This window comes from Glycine max, chromosome 1, assembly GCF_000004515.6.
Source record: "Glycine max cultivar Williams 82 chromosome 1, Glycine_max_v4.0, whole genome shotgun sequence".
NCBI classification, from domain to species: Eukaryota; Viridiplantae; Streptophyta; class Magnoliopsida; order Fabales; family Fabaceae; genus Glycine; species Glycine max.
The window spans coordinates 56881591-56908818 of record NC_016088.4 but is presented as its reverse complement, the minus strand read 5'-3'; the positions used below and the strand labels follow the sequence as shown (position 1 = coordinate 56908818).

The 27228-nt window shown below is 35.0% G+C and overlaps 5 protein-coding genes across 9 annotated transcripts; 3 read left to right on the top strand and 2 right to left on the bottom strand.

The window, feature by feature from the left end:
• Positions 1 to 1062: 1062 nt before the first annotated feature.
• LOC100800704 (protein phosphatase methylesterase 1) lies at positions 1063 to 5611 on the bottom strand. Its single transcript, XM_003516694.5, has 9 exons — positions 5374 to 5611; positions 5204 to 5284; positions 4281 to 4375; positions 4103 to 4153; positions 3655 to 3731; positions 3434 to 3436; positions 1771 to 1841; positions 1597 to 1674; positions 1063 to 1457 (listed from the first exon to the last, which is right to left on the bottom strand). Exons 1-9 carry the CDS (start codon positions 5455 to 5457, stop codon positions 1419 to 1421), a joined length of 579 nt encoding a protein of 192 aa, XP_003516742.1. The 5' UTR covers positions 5458 to 5611; the 3' UTR covers positions 1063 to 1418.
• A 1236-nt stretch (positions 5612 to 6847) lies between these two features.
• Positions 6848 to 13953, top strand: LOC100800173 (far upstream element-binding protein 2). 2 transcript variants are annotated; one of them, XM_014777307.3, is made up of 8 exons: positions 6848 to 7201; positions 7519 to 7859; positions 8009 to 8089; positions 8870 to 9055; positions 9153 to 9254; positions 9355 to 9426; positions 10118 to 10234; positions 12541 to 13953. In XM_014777307.3, the coding sequence occupies exons 1-8, from the start codon at positions 7000 to 7002 to the stop codon at positions 13819 to 13821; spliced, it is 2382 nt and encodes a 793-aa protein (XP_014632793.1). In that variant the 5' UTR covers positions 6848 to 6999; the 3' UTR covers positions 13822 to 13953. The 2 variants fall into 2 exon arrangements, with proteins under 2 accessions (XP_014632793.1, XP_014632792.1); XM_014777306.3 differs by having other exon boundaries at positions 9355 to 9429.
• A 958-nt stretch (positions 13954 to 14911) lies between these two features.
• LOC100799638 (pentatricopeptide repeat-containing protein At5g42310, chloroplastic) lies at positions 14912 to 19236 on the top strand. 3 transcript variants are annotated; one of them, XM_006573776.4, is made up of 6 exons: positions 14912 to 15044; positions 15139 to 15243; positions 16167 to 17416; positions 17832 to 17984; positions 18081 to 18152; positions 18321 to 19236. In XM_006573776.4, exons 3-6 carry the CDS (start codon positions 16190 to 16192, stop codon positions 18438 to 18440), a joined length of 1572 nt encoding a protein of 523 aa, XP_006573839.3. In that variant the 5' UTR covers positions 14912 to 15044; positions 15139 to 15243; positions 16167 to 16189; the 3' UTR covers positions 18441 to 19236. The 3 variants fall into 3 exon arrangements, 2 of the variants coding, with proteins under 2 accessions (XP_006573839.3, XP_006573838.3); XM_006573775.3 differs by lacking the exons at positions 14912 to 15044; positions 15139 to 15243 and adding an exon at positions 15958 to 16028; XR_412982.3 differs by lacking the exons at positions 14912 to 15044; positions 15139 to 15243 and having other exon boundaries at positions 15981 to 17416; positions 18321 to 18509; positions 18646 to 19236.
• A 545-nt stretch (positions 19237 to 19781) lies between these two features.
• On the top strand, positions 19782 to 22674 carry LOC100799117 (pentatricopeptide repeat-containing protein At1g71420). The gene has a single exon (XM_014777293.3). It carries the CDS (start codon positions 19910 to 19912, stop codon positions 22214 to 22216), a length of 2307 nt encoding a protein of 768 aa, XP_014632779.2. The 5' UTR covers positions 19782 to 19909; the 3' UTR covers positions 22217 to 22674.
• A 299-nt stretch (positions 22675 to 22973) lies between these two features.
• On the bottom strand, positions 22974 to 26534 carry LOC100788030 (protein PLANT CADMIUM RESISTANCE 10). Of its 2 annotated transcripts, none has more exons than XM_006573773.4 (4): positions 26386 to 26534; positions 25782 to 25945; positions 24361 to 24587; positions 22974 to 23487 (listed from the first exon to the last, which is right to left on the bottom strand). In XM_006573773.4, exons 2-4 carry the CDS (start codon positions 25939 to 25941, stop codon positions 23317 to 23319), a joined length of 558 nt encoding a protein of 185 aa, XP_006573836.1. In that variant the 5' UTR covers positions 25942 to 25945; positions 26386 to 26534; the 3' UTR covers positions 22974 to 23316. The 2 variants fall into 2 exon arrangements, with proteins under 2 accessions (XP_006573836.1, XP_003517539.1); XM_003517491.4 differs by lacking the exon at positions 26386 to 26534 and adding an exon at positions 26035 to 26379.
• Positions 26535 to 27228: the final 694 nt, after the last annotated feature.

The window sequence follows — 27228 nt, the reverse complement described above, 5'->3', positions numbered from 1 at the left end:
ATTATTTATTTTTAAATTACTTATTCTAAGTTTAAATAAGCTGCCCTAAACCTGCTCCAATAGAACTGGACTTTTGTTCAAAGAATACTACATATTAACTTTGCCTTGATTCCAATTTATTCAAGTGGATGTACCGGATGTATTTTTTCTTAAATTGAATTTGATATATTTTTTTATATTACTTTTATTCCTTCTATAAAATATGTGAGTGGTAAAATTGTCGTAATCTTTGTTACATTGGCATTTTCTTTCAGATTATACCTGATATTTCTTCTTCTTTTATATTATTTTTATTCCTTTTCTTTTTATTAATGTTCTTATCGTAACATCTCTTTTAAATACTCAATAACAAATTATGAATAGATATTTCTTAAAGTAATAATAGTTTTTCTTTTAATATTTAACTCTTATTTTATTGTTACTAATACTTAAGTGAGACATTATATCAAACACTTAATCATTAAAAAATAAATGAAAGGCAAAAATTTCATTGAGTTATGAGCAACCTTCATCATGGACATCGGACAATTTCAATGTCCAAATATTTGTATCCGCATGAACAAAAGGATTAGAAGATGAATGTGGTGCTAAAATTTGTCTTATTTTTTAACTTCATCTGAGACAACCAAAAGAAATTTGTTCAACAATTAACCATAAAGTCGAGGGCTTTTGAAAAACTCCATTATATCTTATTTGCAGAAAGACAGGCACGACATGCCCATATATATATATATTATGAAGACATTAAATTTAATATACTGTAATAGTATCTTATTGTACATTCATATATGTATTTGTTTAAGGTTATTGTTATTAATAACCAATATTCATAAAAATGCAAGGAAATAGTGTCCATTTTTAAAAAAAGATTAGAAACAAAAAATAAAAATGTGTACAGTTAAAGGATAATTTAGTAAAAAAATAATAAAATTAGAAACCCAAATTTGGTATCATCTTTATTATTTTAGATAAAGTGAGAACTAAAATCACATCGCATTAACATTTCTTCCTAGATGCATAATTTTTTTTCTTAAGACATTCGTTAATAAACTTATAGTGAAGATGTTTTTATTAGGAAACAAAAAATTGTGATGCTCACCATTTTTTTCATGGCTTGCCTTTTCGGGAGTATTCCCTGCTTTAAACACCAGATGCCTAAACTTTACAACCAAGGATAACATTGATGGAGGCACTAACTTGGCTAGCTATGAGCGCAAATCTATGTCCAATCCCATCTTTCTCTCTGCTCATTACATTTGATAATAGTCTGAAATATTGTCGCTTCACCTACCCTCCTCCTCCATCAAAACATAGAGCCATACAAAATAATATTAAAACTAAAGGAATGCCAAAGTAAGAAATCCATCACCATCATCATCTCGCAGTGGTGGTCATTCTTGGTCTATCGAACACCAGATTCAAGGTTTTGAAAAGGCTGGCTTGCGTGGGCCAGGTATCTGCAAAATAATATTATCAAGAATCATACGAACCAAATACTAAGGGGTGCAATAATCAAATTAAATCTAAAACATCTATTTAAAGGTCAAGCACACCGTACAATGAGGACGGTTGTAAAGATATCAGCAAGAGAAATACCTCAATTTCATGAGGGCCTATTTGGTTACGAGAAATGAAGTTGACAATCAGAGTTGCAAATTCATCAGGTACATCTTCCTAAAAATATTAGGGTATAAATTGTTATATTACAAATTAGAGAAGAAAACCAGAAACAACATAATGAATGCAGAACGAGACATGACTAGTACAAACCTGAATAGCATGCCCTGTATGCCTTACAACTGCCATTTGAAACTTCCCTTGCATTTGACCAATTGTGTGACCTGTTACAGGAATAGTTAGAAAAAAATATCAGAACTACAATTGAACAATTCCATTTTCTCACAACCTTGAGAGTATGTTTGAATAGGATAATTTAACTAGGTAATGTATTTTTATAGGGAATTAATTTTTTTTATTGAAAGTAACCGTTTGAATATTTTAATAAAAGGAATTCAAAATTTTAGAATTTTAAAAGGAATTTTAGTTAGTTGAAAGAATAAAATTTCAAATTCTATCTTCTAGAGAGTGAATTTGAAAATTCAGTAACCTGACTCTTGAACACTTCCCTCTCTTTGGTTCGTCATTCTCCGCAGTAGTAGCAACCATTTGAAATCAGCCGCGGAAGCCACGACGGTGAGCCGGTCAGCCCCCCTTAGTGGCAATTATCTTCCTCTGTCTAATTTTGAAACAAACAATGAAACATTGAGTAACAATTCTATTGTGTGGAATGTTCTTCTTCTGATGAAAATGAAGTGTTTCTATTTCTCAAACGGAGAAGATGAGGATTTCGTTGGGGGAGGAGCGGCAGCGAGTTCGCACGGCGGCTCTACCTCACGCGTGTCATGGGCTTGTTCGCTGAGCCTAATGGACACGCGCAGCAACAGTCGCTCCCACTTCGACTCCGAGTCAACGGAGTTCTCCGACACGGTGGACTTCCACCACTTCTTGGCGCAGCGTTGTGCCAATGATCTCCATCTCTTCTCCTTTTCCGACCTGAAATCCGCCACACACGCCTTCAGTTGAGCCCTCCCTGTCAGCGAGGGAGGCTTCGGCTCCGTCTACCGCAGCTTCCTCGACCAAAATGACGTCGCGATCAAGTAGCTGAAATCTAGCTAGGGCTGTTATTTGATGGTAATTTTGTGATTGTTAAAGGGAAAGATTGTATCTAAACACAAAATTTTAAAAATAAAAAAATTTAAATTGAAGCATTTAAAATTCTCAAAATTTAAAATCCTTTAGAATTTTAAATTGTCTCATCCAAATATACTCTCAGAGAGAAACAATAGGAGAAACAAAATAACACAATATGCAGTGCTATATATGCTCAAATTATTCCTTTAAAAAGTTCATATCAGTGTCCCAATCATAAATTACCACCCTCATTTTAAAATTATATAAATCCTTCTTGTTCTCCTAAAATACATAAACTTACAATCTACATTTTGGTGCTGAGGGTGACCTAAATTTTAATTTAAACGAAGAACATAGATCAAATTTTCTTATTGCCATAAATTTTATTATGAATTCAAAATTATGTTCATAAATGCTTCCATTACATATTGTAACAAACGAACAGAGAAAAAGAAGAATCAGAGTGTGGGACATATTTTATGATGATACTAGTGCATGACAATCAACATACTGAGAAATACTGAATCCATGTTCCTTCATTGATCTATAGCAAGGAGAAAAAATAATCTTGAAAGATATTTAGACAGCTACCATTTACAAGATTATGTATTTGAGTTATAGAAATTAATTAAAAAACAACAACAAAAGTCTTATCCCACTAAGTGAAGTCAGCTACTTGATCACACAACACCGTTTCCAAATCTTTAGAGGTATTATTCACCATTAGATCTCTCTTAACGACTTCCTCGTTCCTCCAATGTCCTTCTTCGACTCTCTCCCCCTTTTCACAGGACTAACAACCATGCAATCTCCTCTCCTCACCTGTGCTTCCAACGGCCTATGTACATGTCCAATCAACTTTACCGATTTTCTGTTACCCTTTCATCAATTAGTGTCATACCAATATCTCGTCTTACACTGTATCTTATCCTTTCTTGTGTGACCACTCACCACACATCCAACTGGGCATTCTTGTTCCTGCTAATAACAACAGCTTTGGAACGGGACATGACAAAAATTTATCTGAGAGGCCTTCATACCTGTAAGAAAAATTATAAACTGTTTAATGGGATGATAAAGATACCATAAAAGTTATTTTCAATTCGATGACAAATTTAGCCTAGTTCTCTGTTTAGAATCAAGTAATCATGTTTTGCATTACAAGGAAGTATATCAACATACAATTATTAAACCAAAAAAACAAACTGTGGAAAGAAAGAGCCCATAGTCATTGTTTTATGTGATTGTTTCTGTATAAAGACCCATGGACAAAATCCATTTACATGCAGTGTGAGGCAATTATCCAAAAACAATCACAAGTGAAGCCCCAAACAGTCTACCTCTTACTTAGAACACATAGAAAGCCATTGGTTTCAAAGCAGCGAGCTTGAGAAAATAAGATAAAACATACCAGCCTTTCCAATATTGTTCAGTCTTTTCCAGCTCAGTTCGGTAAAGATAGCTGCAACATCAAGCATAAAACTAAAACTAAAAGTCTACGCAACCGGCTTGTTTAGAATGGATAAAGGAACAACTTTATAGTTTGAATTATTCTACCGATATTCTGAAAGGCTAAGAGTGGTACTAACCATTTCTTTGAATCATCATACTTTAACGTGGCAGGGATTGATACACGAGCAGAATCAATATTTCTTAAAGAGCCACCCCTGACACTCCATTCAATCTGCACGGAAGCATTTTCAACTCGAGTCAAAATTCACCAGAATAAATGAAACAACAATGAAGCATCACTTAAACCTATAGCATACTATCAAAAACTACATTACGTAGGTACATATGTTAAGACAGCCATATGACACGCAATAAATGCCTCCTCAACAAATTCTCAATTGATGTTTTTGCACTTATGGTATGCAATTGGCCGGTGCGTGGCAGAGACAGATCATATAAAATAAAATAAAATAAAGCAAAACCACTTGGCATGTACTAACGCAATAATGTTGGTAAATTTAAGCTATGGTTATAACAGCCAAAGGTACTCATTATCAGTTTCTACGTACTTTTTTTTTTCTAGTTCAAGACCTTCCACAAATGAACACTTTTGGTGTGCTTGGTTCTTGCCTCCAGGCACATGGCTCCTACACCATGGACAACCATGCACCTTGTGCACTAACTAGTACTATCTTGCCATGAAGCTGTTACATTATTATTTCTAGTTAAAAAATTGACAATTTACAGCAATCTGGCCTCTTTTATCATTAAAAATAATTATTATATTAAAATTTTGTTAAGATCTTTCAATAAAAAAATTTAAAGTTTCAAACATCAATTTCTGGGACACTTCTAAAACAGGACCCAATATTCAAGAAGTGTATAATAAATTAGGATTACGGTGACATGCAAAACTAAATATTTAAAGAATGTTTTAATAAATGACAACAAATGCAAAGAAAATAAATAAGATCGAAACCAAAAATAGCTGTCTAGACCAGGTTACACAAGACTTGAAATGCAGATGAAAGAAGGTATAGAGGCTAGAGCCAGAGCTTACAGCTTTTTCAATGCTTGAAAAATGTTGCATCCTGCTTGATAGGATTTTCTGCATATGAATTAGTGAAGTCATTGCTGTTCCCTGAAATTCTTCACACAATTAACATTTCTTTGCCAATGATGAATAAGTAACCATGGAAAGCAAAATGGAAATTAACTATAGAAACCAACCTCTACAACATCCACAACAAGCAACCCAGCCAAGGTGGACAATGATCTCCTTGCAGCAACATGCACAGCAATTGATCCTCCCATGCTTTGATGATGAAGCAAATTTTGATTAAAGATAGTTAATAATAGAAACAGAAAGTCAAATATAATTCATATAAGTGAAAATCTAGACAAGTTAGGTACACCAAATCCATAGGAATAAAAGTGAAAAATAGAGGACAACTGGTGCAAACACAGACAAAATAGAAAAAGAAACACGAATATCTGCAAGAGTAAATGCAGATGTGAAATCAAAGCAGTCATACCTTACAGCTATACAGAACATCCTTGCATTGAACTGAAGCTCACCAATCACATACAACGAAATCAAACATTTGCACAGTCATGCCTTACAGTTTTACAGCAAATGCAGCATGCTTATGAGTTATGAAGCACGATGCATGATGATTGAAGGATGATAACGGCAGTCAGATGCAGTGAAGCTGTGGTAAGGTTTTATGGTTGTTATTTTTTCCTTTTGTCATTTTATTTTACCTATTATTTTTTTTATCTGAACATTAGGGAGCTAAGTGGGTATACAAGAGATGTGAATGTACACATGAAATGCATAACATGTGTTGAGGTAAAAGATTCCTTAATTAACCATCAAAATGAACTAAATTAGGAGTAGTTTTATCAATTTATCATTTTGATTTATTTAATAATATGTCTAGGAGATTCTTTTATCATGTCACTCCTTCTTGTGAAGACAAACCTCCACAACAACGTCGTGGTTTCAACCCTGCACTCGATCTCCATCATTCTCACCCCTTCCCTTCCTTCTCAGATCTTCTTCAACCAAACACTTGGAATGTTCATCCTCGATCCCTCTTGTTTGCTTTCTTTTCCAATGGATTTCAGGTTTTGATAAAATCAAAGGAAAAAAAGTAAGGATCTGAATATTTGATTTGTTTGGTATCTAAATTGTGGTGTAACTAATTTGTTTGAGAATATGATTTTTTTTTACTCTCTAGATTTTGGCGGTCTATAACCGTCAAAAAAATATATAAATTTTAATTATAAGTTAAATTATGGTATTTTTTAACACAACCAAATTATGATAATTAAAAAAATTTCATAAATTGATTTTCCAAAATTACATTATTTATCATATATTAACAACTAACGACTTATGTAAAGAGAGATTATTATTATTTTTTAAATTGTGGGGAAAAAAAAATAATTTTCAATTTGAAAGACCAAAGATAAGATTGGTGTAAATTTAAGAGACTAAAAATATATCTAAACTTAAAGAAAACATTGTATATAAGATTAATAGAATAAAAATTCACAAAAATAATTCAGTTTTGCAAAAAGGAAAAATAAAAGGACTCAAACCCATAGAATTGTTGCATTTTCTGGACCCCATTAACAACAGAAAAAGCCCAATAGGCAAGATAGATTGATAGCACAGTAGATTATAGATGGGTAGTAGTACTAAACCCAAGGGTGCGACTGGGGTGCGTAGGTCGTAACCCTAAAATCAGAACCAGTGGCACTGACACAAAAAATATCTGTTCCTCTCGATCGAACTCACTCAGTCATTTCCCTCTCTGCGCGCGCGCTTCTCATTCACAGTCACAGTTCATGGCGGAGGAAGAAGTTGTGGCACCCGCTGCTAGCCCCGTTCCCTCTGATAACAAACGCAAGCTCGAAGATCTGCAACCCGAAAACACCGAATCTAATGCCAACTCCATCTCCATCTCCGACGCCGAGAACGCCGATGCCGCGGTTTCCGCCGAGACCGAGAACAAGCGCCTCCGCCTCGACGACCACCAGGATGGCCTCGGTACTGTTATTGTCCATCTCAACTATTCGTGTTTTTGCAATGCTCGCAATAATAATAATAATAATTTATTTTCTTCACTATTCTCGAGGATGATATAGGATTTAGGCGGGAAAGAGAAAGAAAGAGTAGAAATGGTTTGATATTACAATGACACTATGATAAATGCTAACAACACACCCTTGTTTAATGAATCTCACTCATTTTTTTCTTATAATATAAGTGCGTGTATTAGAAAGAGTATGTTGCTAGCATTCCTCATGGTACTTTATTGTAAAGAACTTTAGGTGTTAATCATGCTTTGGTTTTGGTGTCAACAGCTAATAATACAAATGGGCATCAAGATGAGCAGGTTGCTGAGCCAGGAAAAGAGACTGAGGAAAGATCCACTCTGGAGAATGTCACTCCCGAGCATGATAAAACTATATCCGTAGATCATTCAGAGGCAACTGCTAATGAACAAACTTCAGCTGAGAATAACGAGCCAGCTGATGCCAAAGAACCTCACGTAGAGGACTCTGGACAAGAAAATGCAGAGGAGCTTTCTAAAGAAACTCAACAACAATCTAAGGACTCAACTGAGCAAGATGCTTCTTCTGGAGACAAGCAACCTAATTCAGTTGACACTGCTTTGCACAATGTGGAAGTTCCCTATAATAAGGTGTTGATTATGATTCTGAATTTCTGTTGATCTAATAAGTGGGTTATTGTGTGAAGAATTCCTAGATATTTGAATAGCATATTTGTTCTTACCTATTTGTATATTACTCCAAAATATTATTTGTATGAATTTCTTGTACTTGCTTTCAGCAAGATACATCTTCTGGGCAAAAGCAACCTACATCTGGGGATGAAATAACTACACGGAAAATTGAGGTTCCTAACAACAAGGTATTTCAATTCTCTTAGATGCATGTTATTGGGCTCAAGTATGTTATATGTATATGTCAATACTAGATTTTATGGGTTCCACTGAACATTTATCTTTGTCAAACACAATGCATTTGAGAAATTTCCTTTGTCATGGTTTGTAGTTTTACTTCATCTTTTGTATAATGTTAGTATCAGTTATGTGTTGGGCATATGCTTGTATGGCTCTAACATGTTTTTAGAATTGGACTCAGTTTGAAAATGTTAGTCAAAATGTATATCAGTGTTTGAGCACTAAATGTATTATGTGTATTTCTTCTGTAATTAAACTTCATACTGTTAAGAGGCCTCACATTAGCTATAGGAATATAGCCAAAATACTCTTTTACAAAACCTGGGAATCCTCTTCCTCTTGAGCTATTTTTTGGGTCGAGTTAGGTTCAATTCATTTCTAATATGGTATCAAGCCTCAAGTTTATCCAGTCTTGATGTTGGGCCACTGTAGATGTCTATTTCTGTAAACTTCACACTTCAAATTTCCTGTTTTGGGCATGAGGGTGTGTGTGTTAAGGTGTTTCAAGGCTAAAAGTTTAAAATCCTGTTTAGCTGGTCCTCTATTGAACTTGTTTTGGTTCTGGGGTTTCTCTGCATACCATTCCCAGTTCTTTATCATATTATTGACTGGTCACAGTTTTGTTACATCTTCTCCAGAAGCTGTCTTATTTTCTAATCAATGTATAATGGAATTTCTATCTTGGATTGGGAGCAGTCCTTTAATGGATTTATTCTACTTATGCACAGGTTGGTGTACTTATTGGCAAGGCTGGAGATACTATACGATACCTGCAGTACAATTCAGGTGCAAAGATTCAGATCACGAGGGATGCTGATGCTGATCCTCTCTGTGCAACAAGGTCTGTGGAATTGATAGGAAGTTTGGAAAGTATTGATAAGGCAGAAAAACTAATGAATGCTGTGATTGCAGAGGTTTGATATCACATCCAATCTTTTTCTCATTCTTGCTGTTCCCTTTTTTCTTGCTTTTATTCTTACAATGTTGTTGTTTCATTTTGAGATTCTACAGGCTGATGCTGGGGGTTCTCCTTCACTTGTAGCTCGAGGCCTCTCCCCTGCTCAAGCTACCGTGGGATCTGAACAAATTCAGATACAAGTTCCAAATGAAAAGGTGATAAACTAATAATGTATTCTAGTTTCTTTTAAAGGTTATTTTTCATGTTTTATGTTTATGTATAAAACATTGAGTAACATTGGTTTCTTTTATGCAGGTTGGATTAATCATAGGGAGAGGTGGGGAAACAATTAAAAGCCTGCAGACCAAATCCGGGGCACGCATCCAGGTAGTTGTTATCGTTTACCTTGAACCTTTTTATTTTTATACTAAACATGTGTGGTTTAGGCAGGATCTAAATTGGAAAAGGATTAAGCTGCTAATATTGGTCTTTATATTGAAGCTTAAAAATTTAATAATAATGACAATATTTGATTCTCTGTGATGCTAAAATTAGAATATAATAATGAAGGGATTCCTGGTTTCCTTTGCATCCGGAAATCATTCTTATTTTTGAAATTTAAGTTTGTTCTGCTGAAGTGTTGCTCACACTTGTTTCTTGTGCATTGAGTTTCTTTTGAGCTTAGAGGCTTAAACTTATTTTATTGCTTGATGTCTGTTGTAATTGCTTTGTGTGTTTAGCTTGACACTGACTTTTGAATCCTGATTATGTATGTATTTAATTTTTGATATTTTTCTTTATTTTTTAGAATTTATGTACATGTATAATGAATTATATCAACCATCTTGCTAGCCTAGCAGTTTTGGGTGTGGCTGCTTTGTTTTACTATATGGAATTGATAACTCCCCTTTAATAATTTAATAATCTCTTCTATTTAATCTTAATTAAAACATTACAGAAGCGTTTGGCACTTGAGAGAGAGAGTTGATTGATGAGATTCTTGTATATTTTCTCCTTTCATTCTCCTCTTTTGAATTTAGCTTGTGTATTTTGACGATGTTCTTTTTTCATGTTTTAGTTGATACCTCAACATCTTCCAGAAGGGGATGATTCCAAAGAAAGGACTGTCCAAGTTACTGGTGATAAGAGGCAAATTGAAATTGCACAAGAATTGATAAAGGAGGTCATGAATCAGGTTTGTTTGACTATCCATGCTTATGCTGAGAAATTTCACAATTTTAAAGTTCAGATATCATTGGTGCTTATCTGTTTAGTATAGTTCTTATATTAATGCTCACAATTCTGCATTCTTTTGATATGTGTGTTGTGATTTTATGTCAAGATATTTGCATGCGTTGAATTTGGCTGAACAAATTGTAGTATTTTTTTTTCATGACCTGTGGTAGTCTGATTATCTTGTATTTCTGCATCCAGAACCATATTTTGTGCCAACTTCCAGTTCTTTTTTTGAATGGAAATCTAAGGTTTATGTCTTGTTTGCTGTGGAGTTATTGGGTAATACCACGACACATTGCTTGTAAAGTTTTGTTGTTCTGGATTAGCACTTATGGTGTTGATATGATACTAAGTACTATGTGGAAGGATGCCATGCTTTGCTCTTACTTGAAAGTATGCACCACCAGTTTGCCTAGATTTCATATTGGTGACTGATGTTGAATTTTTTTCTGTATAATTATGAGGTCTATCTACCACATCATTTGAAACTATCATGCAAAATAAACAAATTACTAAAAAATGATTAATTATATAATTATCCATGTAAAATCGGGATCTAGACATTTTCCATGTAGGGTGCATGTATATAATAGGGATCTAGACAAAACTTCATATTTTTTTATGTTTGTTCTATTTGGGTTCAGTGGTACTCCACAATTGTTTGTGAAAGCAATTGAAATCATGATTGTGTTCAAGGAAGTGTCCCATGTATTCAATGCCTGTATGATCCATTTTGGAAGTATTGTATCAATTGCTGCCATAGAAGTGAGATTGATCACCTGAAACAGTGTTCGTGAGTTTGGAAATTGATCAATAATCCATGCCAAGGTCAATTAAATCTTCTAGGAAGATCGTATATGTGAACCAAGATGTCAGTTGCAATGTTTTATTTTTCTTGAAGGTGCCAATTTCGAATTGGTTGGCTTTAAAAATGCAGATTTGGCTATTGCCTTTTCCCTGGGGTCAGCATTGCTTTCTTGATGTAGCATAGACAACATATTCACTTTCATCCACTGAAGAGAGGTGGCTGGCATTAAAACCTCAGATTGCAGGATGTTTAATGGTTGGTAAGATTGCTTCAAGACTTAAAAATCATGATTCAGTAAGACTAATGTTGTGCTGGCCTTGGTGCTCAAATAGAGCTGCTGTGTGATTTGCATGAGAGATTTTGGAAGGAAAGAGTCATACCTGGTGAAGTAATGGAGTCTGATGATTTTAACTGTGTTGGGGTTGTATTCTTTTGTTTCTTTATCTAGTTCTATACTAAGAAATATTTAATAAGCAATTCATGTCATCTGGTGATTATTGAGGTCGAGGAAATTGCAATTAAAGTAGTCGTATGATCAGGGGTCAGTGTCAGTATATGGTGTTCATTTGCATGCTCTCTAACATATTTAACCTAATGATACTCATGGTTTAAAGTGCTAGCATGTTAGATGAATGCTACATTGATGTTGTAAGTATTGAAAGGCAAGGAAACCTTGTTTGTTGATTCAAAAATGAATTTTGAATGTTGAAAACTTAGTGTGCTTTTGTGGATCTTCATAACAGAGTGGAAGGATATTGTGTTTGATCTTAGCATGCATTTTCATTACCTTTTGGCTGTACTTGTCTTTACTTTTATGACGGATTAGTGATTATAGGTAACATTGACTTATTCAATATCTAGTGACTGGTGGTCCCTTCTATATCGACTTGGTATTTCTTGTTTTCAGTTTTCACCTTATTCTGTTTTAAACATTTTTTAATAGAACACATTGATATGTTGTTAAGAGGCAGAATTTAAACCTCAATGTGTCATCTCTTGTAAGATTGGCTAGCTCTGGTTAGTTGTTGAATTGATAGGTTGAAATTTAGCTCATAGAGCATTATGAGTTTTGCTTTGTCATTGTCAGGCTCCTTCCTTTTCCCTCACTTGTTTGCTGATGTGAGATCTTTTTTCCCTGTGATAACATCAAGCATTTGGTGTGATTTTATTTTGTTAGTGTCTACTTGATTAACTACTGTGGTCGAGCTCCTGATGATGCGACAGGCTATGGATATTGCATTATTTTGACAGCCTACTGCATGCTATTCTGTTAGTTCCCAAGCAATTTTTTTATTTTTTTTACTTTTAGCTTTGAATATGACTAATCATGGCTATTAAATGTTTTCTCAAAATGGGTATGAAAAGTTACTTTGGCTTAGCTCTATGTATACTGATATTATTCTGTTTTAAGAAAATTTCCCTATTTACTTACTTTACCTTGTGTTTTGCTTGTATAGCCTGTCAGGCCATCATCTGGTGGCTTTGGTCAGCAGGCCTATCGCCCACCCCGTGGATCTGGTGGCCCACCCCAATGGGGTCAGCGGGGCTCTCATTTTGGCCAGCCAACAGCATATGATTACCAGCATCGTGGGCCGTATCCTTCTCACAATCAACCATATGCTCCTCCACCATATGGAAACTATCCTCAACATATGGCTCCAAGAAGCAGCTTTGGTTCTGGTTGGGAGCAAAGGCCTCACCACAGCTTTCAAGGGCCACCGCCACATAATGGTGGTTATGAGTATTATGGAGGACAAGGGGGTCATTTATCCGAAGCTCCACCATCCACACAGCTTCCCAGTTCAGCCCCCCCACATGGTGCGGGTCCTTCCCCTGTACCTTCTATGGTACCAACCCCAGCTCAGGTGAATTACAACTATGGACAGCCACAAGGCCAGGATTATGGTCATCAGACAGCTTATTCTCAGGCAGGACTTCCCCAACAAGGTTATGGACAGGGATATGATGAGTCAAAGTATGAAAATCGTGCTCCTACTCAACATTCTTATGGGGGACATGTAAATTCTCAATCAACCTATCCTCAGGCTGTTGCTCAACCTAATTACCCTGCACCGCAGCAGTATGGCAAGCCACCATTATATGGCATGCCATCACAGGGACAGCCTCCACAATCTTATGGTCCCCCTAGAGCTACTCAACCAGGGGATATGCCTTATCAAGGTTCAACTCCTGCCCAGTCATATGGCACGAATATGCCAACACAACAACCATACCCATATGCAGTATCTGGGCCATCACAAACAGCATATCCAAGTTATGGGTCTGCACCAGCTGCAGATGGCTACAGTCACCCACCGCCTGCATCTGGCCCACCTTATACCCAGCCTGGTGCACAACCCACTTATGGTCAGCCTGCTGCCCAGCCTGCAGCCAGTTATGCGCAGGTTGGTCCCACTGGTTATGGATCATATCCATCTTCACAGCCAAGTTACCCTGAGCAGCCGGCTCCCAACAACGCAGTTTATGGCTACCAAGCACCCCAAGATCCTGGTTATAGCACTGGTGCTGCACCAGCATATAGTACAGCCCAACCAAGTGGGCAGCCAGGTTATGTTCAACCCACTCCCACTCAAACTGGTTATGAACAGTCTAACACGCAACCAGCTGGTTATGCAGCTGTACCAGCAAGTGCTTCGGCTGTGTATGGCAAAACATTGTCCCCCCAGCCGGCTGCTTATCAATACGACTCCACCCAAGTTTATGGTGCTCCTCGATAATGTTTTTGTATGTTAACCACATCCTAGTATTAGCATACTCTAATTTGATGGCTCCTTCGGTGTAACCTGCTATTGATTTTCTTGTATTCTGTACTGCTTTAAATTATGAACATCAAAATATAATTTTTCTTAGCTCGAGTGCTCTGATGTTACGATTTCTTGAAAATCAAAGTTCACTTGGCCTGTTGTTTCCTCGAAGGATTCAAAAGAAAAATTAATTGAGATTATGATGCCTTACTTTCCCATTTGAGCCTTGCTGATACATGTTCCTTTACTTGTGATTTGACTAAACGTGAGTTTGAGTCCCTTGTACTAACGTGGTTTTGTATTTCATATATTAGTGTGCTAAAGTGTTTATTAAAGTTAATCATAAATTGCGGTTAAAAGTGGTTGCAGAATTCATTAACTTGCATGGGCCGCGTTAAATATCCATGTTAGTAAAGTGCAAGTTTAGTAATGCATTTGTAGAATAAATTTTGAATCAACATATTTTTATAGAATTGATTCAACATTAATGTGAGTTTGAACTAATGTGATTTTTTGTTTGAAAAATAGATATTATAAAATTAATTATGGTGTATAATATTCGAAAATTAGTAATCAAAATTGATTTTGGACGTGTAATTACCAAAATAAGTTTAATATCCATGTAAAAACATCTTTTGTATTGCCATTCATTACAAAATAGTTAAATTTATAATATTTTTACAAAAAAAATTAAGTAAAATATTTTTTTGTTTGTTTGTATGAGTTGTTGTATGTGCAGTATACGGGTAAGTGATATACTAGTTAACCGGACATAATAAAACTCATGTATAGAGATGCAAAAATTATGAGTTATATTATTGAAGGGATACATGGAACAAAAATTATGATTCCTCTTAGTATTAATAAAAAAAATAATAGAAATAGCTTGAATGAAACTTATGTCTTAAACTTGAAATCATGTTCATAACACAATACCAAATTATGTTTGACCAATCTTAAACTCAAGTTGAGATAATCCAAAAGTGGATTCGTACATACTCAGAAGTTTTTGAGAAATTGGTATTGGATATCAAAAACGGATCCATTGAATGGAGTCCTGTCCGACCCAAACACAAATGAATTCATTGGCTCTCTTAATCTATATGTTATGGGGAAATTCATGTGGGAAATATACATAATCAAACAAACGCAAGTCCACAGTAAGCAACTGATTTCTTTTATTAGACAAAAAAAAGGTAAGCATCTCAATTACTTATATCAATCGTTTTGACTTGATAAATTGCGAATATCTCACGCAGTGATAATTAATGACAAGCATTTAACCCTTAGTTGAAGGGTCAGAGTAATTAATTTTGAAGAAATGAAGCTGCAACGAAGATAACCCAGCAGTACCAGGGTTTCTAAGCTGATCAAGCTGTTTGTTGCCGCGGCCAAGTAAGTACTCAATGTAGAGAAAATTTTTGCGATCTACATCCTTCGCGTCACTGAATTCTCAAACTCACACGGATGAAAAGATAAACCGAACAATACTTTGAGGAACAATACCAATTTTTTGGAAGTATCATAGAATGACATGACTCAATAATTTTTATTCACATCTTTCAGAATTCCATATAATTTTTTTTAATCATTTTGGTTTCAATTTTTTTTTTTATTTTAGTCATAATAAGAAAATAACAAATAATGTGAAAGAAAGTAAAATAAAGAAAGACTAAAAACAAAATCTCCAATAATTGAAATACTAAAATAATATTTTATTCAAGTTTTAAAATGTATGTTTACATGAGACATCAAATTCCTTAATAACACAGAGTGTATGGATTAATTCATATGATATTATTTTATTTTAATCCATACCTCAATTCTCAAGTTTTAATTTTAAACATTTTAAATAATTTTTTTTATCTACGATAATTCTATTTAACTCCAATAAAATTGTTCATAAGATATTAATATCATGGTCTATAAAAAAATTAACAGTAAAAGTCAAATTTAAAAAACTTATGATAATAATATTTGTTTCCAATATTTTTTTTTTATAAATATTAAATGTTATTAGTTAATAATTAATTATATAATACTATTATTTTATCATTAAATATATTGAATTTTTATAAAATAAAAACTATAAATGAAAAGTGGCCACCTGCTCCAAAACAAACCAACTTGACTGGGTTCAGATATTGCAACTGGAATGCTCAGATTACTCCGAAGATAACGTCAAACCTTCAAGCCATAAATTTCTTTGCATCTTTTTTATTTCATTTTATTTTCCGGCATTGGTTCTTTTGTCTTTGGTTCTGTTCTCCGAGAATATGTTGTTTGCATTTGAACCGTGTGATACTTGTTTGTAACAGAAACAGCACAAGGCAATAGTAGCATGGATATTCACTCCGTTTTCCGCTCTATGCAAATTTCACTGTCATACAATCACGGTAACCCTCTTCTACGCATCCCTCGTGCAATTGTTACCCAATGTAGTAAAAAATCCAACTTTCTTAAGTTCCCCAATCGCTGGGTTCGAAACAAGGGTGTTAAAGAAGTGGGTTCAGAATTTGATAGCAAAAGCAAAACAATGCTTTTTAAGATTCCTGATATTGGGGAAAATGAAGAACTCTCCAGTAATTTGTGCAGCCAATTTATCTGTGAATGTTGCAAAGAAGGAGACTTGGACAGAGCTATGTCTCTTCTATCTCAAATGGAAGCTAAGGGGTTTCACCTCAGTTCCACAGCTTATGCTTGTCTTATTGAAGCCCTTGGAAATGTTGGAAGGACTTCAGAGGCTGATATGTTGTTCAAGGAAATGATTTGTGATGGCTATAAACCCAAACTGAATTTTTACACCAGTTTGCTTAGAGGGTTTTTGAAGAAAGGTCTGTTAGGACTTGCAAATGGGGTCTTGAAGGAAATGGATTACTCAGGCATATGGAGGAGTAAAGAGACATATCAGATCTTTCTGGATTACTATGTTGGTGCTGGAAGGTTGGAAGATACTTGGTCAACAATCAATGTGATGAAGCAAAAGGGGTTTCCACTTAACTCATTTGTGTATAGCAAGGTTGTTGGGATTTATAGGGACAATGGGATGTGGAAGAAAGCAATAGAGGTTTTGGAAGAGATTAGGGAGAGGGGGATTTCTTTAGACATTCATATTTGTAACAGTATTATTGATACCTTTGGCAAATATGGCGAATTAGACGAGGCGTTGAAATTGTTTAAGAAAATGCAAGAAGAAGGTGTGAGGCCAAACATAGTGACATGGAATTCACTCATTAAGTGGCACTGCAAAGAAGGTGATTTCATGAAATCCTTTCATTTGTTTACTGATATGCAAGAGCAAGGATTATATCCAGACCCTAAGATCTTTGTCACCATCATTAGCTGCATGGGGGAGCAGGGAAAGTGGGGCATAATAAAGAAATATTTTGAAAGCATGAAAATCAGGGGAAACAAAGAATATGGGGCTGTTTATGCTGTTTTGGTTGATATATATGGACAATATGGGAAATTTCAGAATGCCAGGGAGTGTGTACAAGCACTAAAGTCCGAAGGTGTGCTAGTTTCACCGAGCATTTTTTGTGTGTTAGCAAATGCTTATGCTCAGCAGGTATGTTAATTTTTCTTGTTCGTTTGTCCAACCTTCCCTTTAGATATAACTATTTATATAAGAAAATAAACTTCTAAAAGTTGATGTTCTGGTATCATATTTGTATAATAACCAACAATGTTAATGTTATAATGAAATAAATTTTGAAGAGTCACATTTTTGGACCATTTAGGAAGAGTAATTTTGCAATTTTTGGAATGCAGAGAATGATATATCATTAAATTTTTCTTTCTATTTTTTTCCCACTCTTTCTCTTGGCTACAGATTTAGTAATCTCTAACTGGTAAAAATAATATGATTGTTACATTTGTAGCTCAACAAAAAAAGAAAGAAAAAGAAAAAAAGCAAGATGCTTAATTGCTTTGCTTCTTTAAGATTGCAAGTATTCAGTAAGGCTGATTTGTTTTCTTGTCAGGGCTTGTGTGAGCAGGTCATTATGGTGCTGCAGATTATGGAAGCAGAGGGAATTGAACCAAACATTGTCATGCTCAATATGTTAATCAATGCATTTGGTAATGCTGGAAGATATATGGAAGCAATGTCTGTTTATCATCATATAAAAGAAAGTGTAAGCCTTACTAGTTGGCAGTGGAAATATCATCATTATGTTCTATTAATGCAATATTTTTTAAGTCCCTGATGCTATTGCTATAACTTTATGAAGGGTGTTAGCCCTGATGTGGTCACCTACACTACACTTATGAAGGCATTTATAAGGGCCAAAAAGTTCGATGAGGTAGTGTGAATTCTTCAATTATTTTATTGTCTTTTTTCTTCTGCAAAACAAAGTTGTTTTTATTGTTTTCTGATAATATGCAATTTTCTTTTTAGTAAAAGGAAGAAACTCAGGCTGTAAAATCTAGTTGCCTATTTCATGCTGATAAATTGATAATATTATGGTCAGGTTCCCATTATTTACAAGGAAATGGAGAATGATAGATGCACTCCTGATAGAAAAGCTAGACAGATGTTACAAGTTGCTTTAATGGTGCTTGAACGAATGAACTCATTACAAATATATTAACGGGGACTGTGGTAGCTGATCACTGGTTATCGATCATCTAAAAATTGATCAACTATTGATAAACCCATGGTGAGCTTTATACTGTTTATATTATTGGATTTGATGATATATACTGGTTTGCTGGAGAGCAGTTTGAAGAAAGGAAATTGAGGTTTTCTACAATGTCCTCCCTTTCCAATGAAAATAAGGATCCTTGTGTCTGCAGTTTTGGAAGGGCAGCAGTTCATGTTGATGTCATCTCTAGAAGCTTAAGGAGGTGAATCTCCATCATGGGTGTGGCAGTCTCCTTAAAGGGTGAAAGCTGCTTAAATGAAACAAGGATTGAGAAGGATGTTTTGGGGGTTTGTAAATAGGTGCTTATTTTATCCATTTATGATTCTAAGATGGTTTTTCAGCTCATTGATCATGATGAATTGATAATAAAGAGTAGAATGTTATTGGCTGCAAAAGATGCAATGATGTGCCAACTTTCGATTGAATATGGGATACTCAGACAAATTGGTTTGACAATTTCAAGAGCAAGGAAAGTCAAGTTAGCTCAGGATACCCCCAGAGATATTGATCGTCGTATTCATCAAGGAATCCGTTTTTGCTTTGCTATCCAAGGAATCTGTTGGCCCTATAAATGTGTGTAAGTAAAAATTAGGAACGTTAAAAAAATTCAGGAATTTGCCCTTTTTTTATCAGGGTGTTTCTCAGCAGAAAGCTAAGGACTAGAGTGAGTCAGGGATCGAACTGTTGATTACGTGTTTAAGAAATAAAATTATCTATCAATCATATTATATTTTGTTGGTAAGAATCTGTCTTTTAATTGTATATAGTTAGGATTAGGATCCCTAATATACCAGGATAGAAAATAGGAATCAGAATAATTCTGTAATTCTTAGTTGTAAATGGGAAATCTTTCCATAAAGAATTTTGTACTATTTTATCGAGATGAATTAAATCCAATGACATTCTTTCATGTTTTCAGGTAAAAAAAACCAAAGAGATGTAGAAACAGCTGTTAGTTGCTTTGAATTTAACGTGCACTTGATGATATGATATGTGTAACCAACTTTAATGTGCATTTAGATTCACAATCAAAATTTTGAACTTAAAACCAAATATGAAAATATTTATCTAAAATCACGTTATTAATATTTTAACATGATTTTAAATTGTGCAACCTTAATCAAAATATGTATCTTTTTTAAGGATCCAAATTTGTATTCTAAAGATTCCAGTCATTGACTAAACTAAAAAACATAAATGTTATTATGAAATATTTTTCATTAATTACTTGTTAATTGGATTATCGAACTAGTTTATTTAATATAAATTAAAGAAATTAACTTCTAACAAAAAATAAAATTTAAATATGATTAAAGAAGTACTGTAAGTGACACTGATAGGAATCCACCAAAAAGATTAGTATTAAGCCTGAGTCAACAGTCACCGATAAAACAACGACGTCTGCAAAACAAGGCATGATGGTACTTGGGGGTGCGAGCAACTTCTCTGCATTGATGTTATGCTCCAGAAAGCTTGTGCGTTATGTGTTTTTCAAACGTTGTTTTTTGCGGAATCTTTGTAGTTCAAGTGCAGAACCAGAAACCATAGCCACAAACATTGATGCTCAGATACGTGCTCTTTCCACACAAGGCAACATTGAAGAAGCTCTTTCACTTCTTTACACCCACTCTTCTCTGTCCCTTCAAACCTATGCCTCTCTTTTCCATGCATGTGCTCAGAAAAAGTGCCTCCAACATGGCATGACTCTGCACCATTACGTGCTTCACAAAGACCCCACAATACAAAATGACGTCTTTCTCACCAATCACATCATAAATATGTACTGCAAGTGCGGCCACTTAGCCTATGCCCGCTACGTATTTGATCAAATGTCACATAGGAATATTGTTTCTTGGACTGCTCTCATTTCGGGGCATGCCCAGTCTGGCCTAGTCAGAGAGTGTTTCTCCCTCTTCTCTGGCTTGCTGGCTCACTTTCGTCCCAACGAATTTGCTTTTGCAAGTTTGCTTAGCGCGTGTGAGGAGCATGACATTAAGTGTGGCATGCAGGTACATGCAGTTGCTTTGAAAATTTCTTTGGATGCCAATGTATATGTTGCAAATTCTCTTATTACAATGTATAGCAAGCGCTCTGGTTTTGGTGGAGGTTATGCTCAGACACCGGATGATGCATGGACCATGTTCAAGTCAATGGAGTTCCGTAATCTTGTATCTTGGAATTCAATGATAGCAGGTTTTCAACTTCGTGGACTTGGGGACAAAGCCATTTGCCTCTTTGCACATATGTACTGCAATGGAATTGGGTTTGATCGTGCCACACTACTTAGTGTCTTTTCTTCACTAAATGAATGTGGTGCTTTTGATGTCATTAACACATATCTCAGGAAATGTTTTCAATTGCACTGTCTCACTATTAAAAGTGGTCTTATTTCTGAAATTGAAGTGGTAACTGCATTGATAAAATCCTATGCAAATCTTGGAGGACACATTTCCGACTGTTATAGAATATTCCATGATACAAGTAGCCAACTGGATATTGTGTCATGGACTGCTCTTATTTCTGTATTTGCAGAACGGGATCCTGAGCAGGCTTTCCTCCTTTTTTGCCAACTTCACCGTCAAAGTTATTTGCCAGACTGGTATACATTCTCTATTGCTTTAAAAGCTTGCGCCTACTTTGTTACTGAGCAACATGCCATGGCTATTCACTCACAAGTAATTAAAAAAGGGTTTCAGGAAGATACTGTTCTTTGTAATGCCTTGATGCATGCTTATGCGAGGTGTGGCTCCTTAGCTTTGTCGGAACAAGTATTCAATGAAATGGGCTGCCATGATTTGGTTTCTTGGAATTCAATGCTCAAGTCTTATGCCATACATGGTCAAGCTAAAGATGCACTGGAGCTCTTCCAGCAAATGAATGTCTGTCCTGATTCTGCAACCTTTGTCGCGCTTCTCTCAGCTTGCAGTCATGTTGGACTTGTTGACGAAGGAGTGAAATTGTTTAACTCTATGTCTGATGATCATGGTGTTGTTCCTCAACTAGATCACTATTCCTGCATGGTTGACCTTTATGGACGAGCTGGGAAGATATTTGAGGCTGAGGAGTTGATACGTAAAATGCCAATGAAACCCGATTCTGTGATTTGGAGTTCATTACTTGGATCTTGCCGGAAGCATGGCGAGACTCGCTTGGCCAAATTAGCAGCTGATAAATTTAAAGAGTTAGAACCAAACAATTCATTGGGATATGTACAAATGTCAAACATATATTCCTCTGGCGGTAGTTTTACAAAAGCTGGCCTGATTAGGAATGAAATGAGTGACTTTAAAGTGAGAAAAGAGCCTGGGTTAAGCTGGGTTGAGATTGGGAAGCAGGTTCATGAATTTGGCTCTGGTGGTCAATATCATCCAAACAGAGGGGCAATATTAAGCCGGCTTGAGATAGTGATTGGACAATTGAAAGAGATGGGTTATGTGCCAGAGCTTAGCTTAGCCTTGTATGACACGGAAGTGGAGCACAAAGAAGACCAATTGTTTCATCACAGTGAGAAGATGGCATTGGTATTTGCCATAATGAACGAAGGTAGTTTGCCTTGTGGTGGGAATGTCATTAAAATAATGAAGAATATTCGTATTTGTGTGGATTGCCACAACTTCATGAAATTAGCATCATATCTATTTCAGAAGGAGATTGTTGTGAGAGATTCAAACCGTTTTCACCGCTTCAAATATGCAACATGCTCTTGTAATGACTATTGGTAGCGTACCACCTGCTTTCTCCCAATGGCTGGTATGACTATTGGTAGCACACTACCTTCATTCCTCAACTAGGTCAAACTATACCTGCTCGAGGATTCTTTTGGTCTAACTGCTTTAGTTGAGGAAGCACACAAATTCTTGTGAGCAGTGCAATGCAGTTGTATGGATATGTTGAACTTGGAGATAAGGTAGGAAAGCATCTAACAACGTTTCCTCATTCATTATATTGATAAGGGCAGAATAATTACAGAGTGATTATCCTGAGTTTTAAACTGAATAATCTCATAAATATCTTGATAGATTGATGTTTTGTTATGTATTTCTTATAACATCATAGATCTCAACAATTCATCCACATGGCATGTATATTTGCTTCTTCCTATTGTTCAAATGTAAATACTGTAATAGATTAAAAAAATGTAAATTTTGTAAAATGTCGGACTGTATTGATTGTTGGGGCATAACCGTCTATTTAACCGTATTGATTATTATTGAATGATTGCGTGTTGAATCTTATGTAAAATCTAATGGCAATAGTATAACAAGTACTGCAATGAAAAATGCCACAGAAACCTATATAAGTTATTTACGTAATTCTTACATGAACGCAAAAATGTCTTAACCTACTAGCTTTTGTTCTATAAGAATTCTTTTCAATGTTATGCCTGTACTATTAAAAGCTTTGGAGGTTTCTTGAATCTCAATTAGGACAAGGTACAGCGGTAACCTTCAATAACTTACCCACTGAGAGGCATAGCAATGATCCCCGCATTAACAAATTAGGTAATGTCATGGCATAAGTTTTTTCACTTGTCTTTCAAGAGTATAAAGGGTAAAGGTGACACTAAAATAAAAGGTAATGTGAACTAGGCATCAAACGCACTAAATTTTTCATGTACAACTACAACTAGCTATGTGATATTCCTCTAGCTTTCTCTAAAAGAGAATTAAAAAGGTAAAACTGAGAAAACGCGACCATCAGTATTATAGTATAACTACATTAACTAGGAGTGTGTAATTTAGAGTGAACCACAGGCCTCAGTCAAGTTTGCAACCCTTCAGATCATACACGGTCATTGTGCAGGGGGAGAATGGCAGCCGCATCACTGCTTAGAATCAGACTGCATTGTCTGAATTGGTGGAGCTGCAACTACAGCTAGCTTCAAGTCTGTGGCTTCACAATCCCCAGATCTTTCACGTATCTCACGGTACTCTTGACAGATGGCACAAGGATGACAGCAAAAATGGGTAACAAAATCCCCACAGGGTGCTTCCTACACAAGGCAAGAACATCATTATAGCATAGAATCATCACAACATTTGTTTTATGAGACATCCAAAATTTTAGATTGGGCAATTCACATAAAATACCCAAATTTGTCTACCATAGGCAAATTAAGAAGTATAGATTATTATGACACAAGGAACTGTTATGCAACTGGGAAAATACTTCAGGTGAATGCTCGTTTAGCGGTGTTTCACAGTACTAGAAGCGTTTCAAGAGAAACCTGCCTTCCTCAAAATCAAGAAACTTTCCTTTCACTATCTTTGAGTACTGTGAAATATGAATAAACAACTCAAAAGTATATTTAATTTATCTTTTAAATAGATGATTCCTTAATCAGAAAAGCACAGGCAAATGGACTTGAGGCATAACATCCTTCAAACTGCATTATAGATCTACCAGAAGGCAGAAATCTTATTAGTGAAAACAAAATCTCTTTTCTTTCATTTTTATCTCGTTTAAAATAAATGCATTTTAAATTCACTGGTCTCTAATTATGTTTTGGGGTTGCTACTTCTGTTTCAACTTTCAACGAACAGAAGAAAACTGGGGATTTCTTGTTCTTTCCCCATTAACACATCAAAAAAGTTTTTTTATCCATTAGAAAAACCAAGTGCCAGGAGTTGTATTTCAAATACACAGACTGATTAACCTGCAGTTAAGAACTATTTAATATTTCATTTAAATTTCATTAACTAGTCTCTTGAAAATCAACAATGCAATAGCTAAATACAAAGCTTGAATTCCAGGCACTGTGGCTGTACAGAATAGTCAAAAGTTTGGAACACTACAACAAAAATGAAAAATAGAAGGAAATTAATGTTATAAGAGTTAATGCAAAGCATAGTTGTAATAGCATTACCGGCAAATTATACTTTGACCTTAAAGCCTTGCGGTAGCCACAAGCATAACATGAAACAAGGCATCCCGGTAATCCCCAAAACAAGCCATCAGTTAATAAGCAGCAGGCTGTATTAACCACACTCCATAATATAAAATGGGTAACACATGATCCTAGGAAAGTTCCAGAACCCAGAAATTCTGCATTCTTCCCAAAGAGAAAGCAAGGACAAAGACAACCAATACAACCTGCATAGATGATAAAAGTTTGCAGCCAATCATTTTAGATGATACATAGCATACTATCATAAAAGAAAAAACAAGAGTTTTTGTAGCAAATTTAAATTTAAATGTTTGAAGTTTTGAACCAACATGCTCTTTACTAGAAAAAGTTCTTTACTAATTGTGGAGCTAAATGTTGGTGCATTTTGCTTACTCCATGCCCTTATTATTGTGTGTATATCAAATAACTGGCGTGAAATAGAACACAATACATTAAAAGATTTTTCTAGTCAGCAACCACAAATTCAATGAGTTGAGAGTTCACATAATTAATATTGTTAACATGGGCGAGACAACAAACACAATGTAAAGGCTAACATAATGCCTAAATAAAATAAAGAGCTTTTCCATCGTAATCTTCATTATTTCCCCTGCTGCTTTTTTTTTATTTCTCAGTTTGTTGCTATGATTTCCGTGATATAATCCCTCAACCTCATTAGCACCAACAGAAGCAAAGCAGCAAATAGTCTTAAACTTCTATCTTTTGCAATCCACAAACAAAAAAAAGATCATGAGTTGCCAATTAATTGTAACTGATCTCCTTATTGTTTTATCATAAAATATAGAGAATTTTCCACATTCAGAACCCTCATAACAAAAGTTGGACAAAGGGATGGCCTTGTGCACAAGCTTCTCACCAAGTGGGGTCATGGGAGGGTAGACGTACATAGCCTTACCCTCCCGAAAGCAGAATTTTTAGGATTTGAGCCAATGACTCATAGGTCATAAGGCAACAAACTTTACCATTGGGCCAAGGCTCACCCTCAAAAGTTGAACAAAGGATTTTAACAAAAATGAATATGACAAAAGTTAAAACCCAAAAAAAGAATTTTGAAACTCACTATGTTACAGTAAAGGCACAGCCATGATCCTTTTCTTTTGTTATAGAAAAAAGGGGCAGGATGTTGCTATGATGCTCCTGCTATTGTTTTGCCAGTGGCTGATTGCACAGCTCCAGCTTAAAACCTCGGGGTCACACAGCAACAATGGCAATTCCATTTTGATTTTGTCATATCATTAACAGGACACTCTAATATTTTAAAATAGAAGATACTTAACGTGATTAGGATCAAAGAAACAAGGACACAACACAACCAAATAAACATAGTAAAGAGGCACCTTTGTATTAAAATGAGGTCACAGAGTAAGGAAGTAGCATACAACTCTGCATATCATCGCAACAAGCACAGATGCCAGAAGACCACTGAGCCTGCATTTGGTTTGATCCATTGGTACTAAGCAGAGAGACATCCACTGCCTCTGAATCTGACTGCCCCAAAGGTATGTAAGCAGGTGGCACATAACCGTGTTGGTTCTTCATATTACTTATACAAAAAAAAAAAAAAAAAAAAACAATTAATCAAAATTCTTCCTCAAAGCATTTTATCAAACATAAATAGGACAAGACAACAACTTGAAACAGATAATAAATCCCAGCTTGTTCCCATTGAATCTTTGACGTAATGCTCCAAAATTTGATTAAACGTGAAATTTAACATCAACCCAGCCGAAATTCAAATTTTAATGATCTTTGCTAAACGGTCAACAGAAGGCGCCCTATTGTTTATCATGGCATACTTATAGCATAGTTTTCATCGTGTGAACAGTGATAATGAGAGAAAGGATTCAAAGCTGAGTTTCATCGTGATTTCGAAGAACGTGAGAAATCAAAAGCATAAAATTGTGCGAAATCAGATTTGACCCAAACATTGATTCTTAAAGAGAGAAAGGGAGAATCATAGACGAATATCGAAATAAGGTTTACCTTTCAAGGTTGAGAAACAGAAGAGTGCCTTCTCGGGATGGGATGAGTGTTAAGACAGAGACAGATTTCTCTACTCCCGCGTGTTACTCACTTCAGCCTTTGCGTTTCTATTTTCTCGGCCTTCAATTTTCTTTTTCCTTTTCTTGTTCAAAAAAACCTTATATTACAATATTAATTTTCGTATGATTCTTAATCTACAATTTTGTTCCTCTAGCTTTTATTTTTATCCCTCTTATAATTCTTAATATGTAATTATGATCTAATTTTTAATTTTTCGTACATTCATTTCTTTTATTTTTTTATATTTTAATTCATTGAATTATTTTTTATGATATATTAGATGAATATATTAAATTTACGGTTCAATTGAATTAAAATAAGAAAAATAAATATAAAATTAAAGATGATCCAAAATTACTAAATTTTTAAATTATGAAGATTAAAATTATGAAAATAAAAATAAAGGGATTAAAATAATCATGAATTAAGATTTACAAGAGAATTAAAATTATGATTTAGAAAGAAAAAAAAACTATAATGAAAATAATGTAGCAAGGGAATGGTAAATGGAAGGAGACATAAAAGTATATTACCCTGGAAAAAAAATATTACAGCAACTTTCACTTCTCCCGATAAAGTATTGTTTTTGTACAATGATTAAAAATTATTAAAATTTTCTTAACATTTTTTTCAAAAAAACTGTGGATCATGTTAAGCGTATAACATGTATGCTCGAAAAAAATGAGCCTATTAGGCCTCATTTTATAAATTATTAGAATTATAATATTTATAAAATATTTTTAATTCATTTTTTGTTATTAAATTAGGTCTAATGCCCTAACA

Bases quoted from the DNA above. Each gene is read 5' to 3' on its own strand.
- LOC100800704 (XM_003516694.5), bottom strand. From the start codon at position 5,457: ATGGGAGGATCAATTGCTGTGCATGTTGCTGCAAGGAGATCATTGTCC. The intron at 4,376-5,203 runs GTAAGCTCTGGC...GCTTCCGTGCAG, and splicing joins TTTCAAGCATTGAAAAAGCT to ATTGAATGGAGTGTCAGGGG. The intron at 1,458-1,596 runs GTATTTCTCTTG...ATTATTTTGCAG, and splicing joins TAGGCCCTCATGAAATTGAG to ATACCTGGCCCACGCAAGCC.
- LOC100800173 (XM_014777306.3), top strand. From the start codon at position 7,000: ATGGCGGAGGAAGAAGTTGTGGCACCCGCTGCTAGCCCCGTTCCCTCT. The intron at 7,860-8,008 runs GTGTTGATTATG...ACTTGCTTTCAG, and splicing joins TGGAAGTTCCCTATAATAAG to CAAGATACATCTTCTGGGCA. The intron at 10,235-12,540 runs GTTTGTTTGACT...TTGCTTGTATAG, and splicing joins TAAAGGAGGTCATGAATCAG to CCTGTCAGGCCATCATCTGG.
- LOC100799638 (XM_006573776.4), top strand. From the start codon at position 16,190: ATGGATATTCACTCCGTTTTCCGCTCTATGCAAATTTCACTGTCATAC. The intron at 17,417-17,831 runs GTATGTTAATTT...TTTTCTTGTCAG, and splicing joins CAAATGCTTATGCTCAGCAG to GGCTTGTGTGAGCAGGTCAT. The intron at 18,153-18,320 runs GTAGTGTGAATT...TATTATGGTCAG, and splicing joins GGGCCAAAAAGTTCGATGAG to GTTCCCATTATTTACAAGGA.
- LOC100799117 (XM_014777293.3), top strand. From the start codon at position 19,910: ATGATGGTACTTGGGGGTGCGAGCAACTTCTCTGCATTGATGTTATGC.
- LOC100788030 (XM_006573773.4), bottom strand. From the start codon at position 25,941: ATGAAGAACCAACACGGTTATGTGCCACCTGCTTACATACCTTTGGGG. The intron at 24,588-25,781 runs GTATGCTACTTC...TCATCTATGCAG, and splicing joins TTGCGATGATATGCAGAGTT to GTTGTATTGGTTGTCTTTGT. The intron at 23,488-24,360 runs GTAATGCTATTA...TGCCTTGTGTAG, and splicing joins GGTCAAAGTATAATTTGCCG to GAAGCACCCTGTGGGGATTT.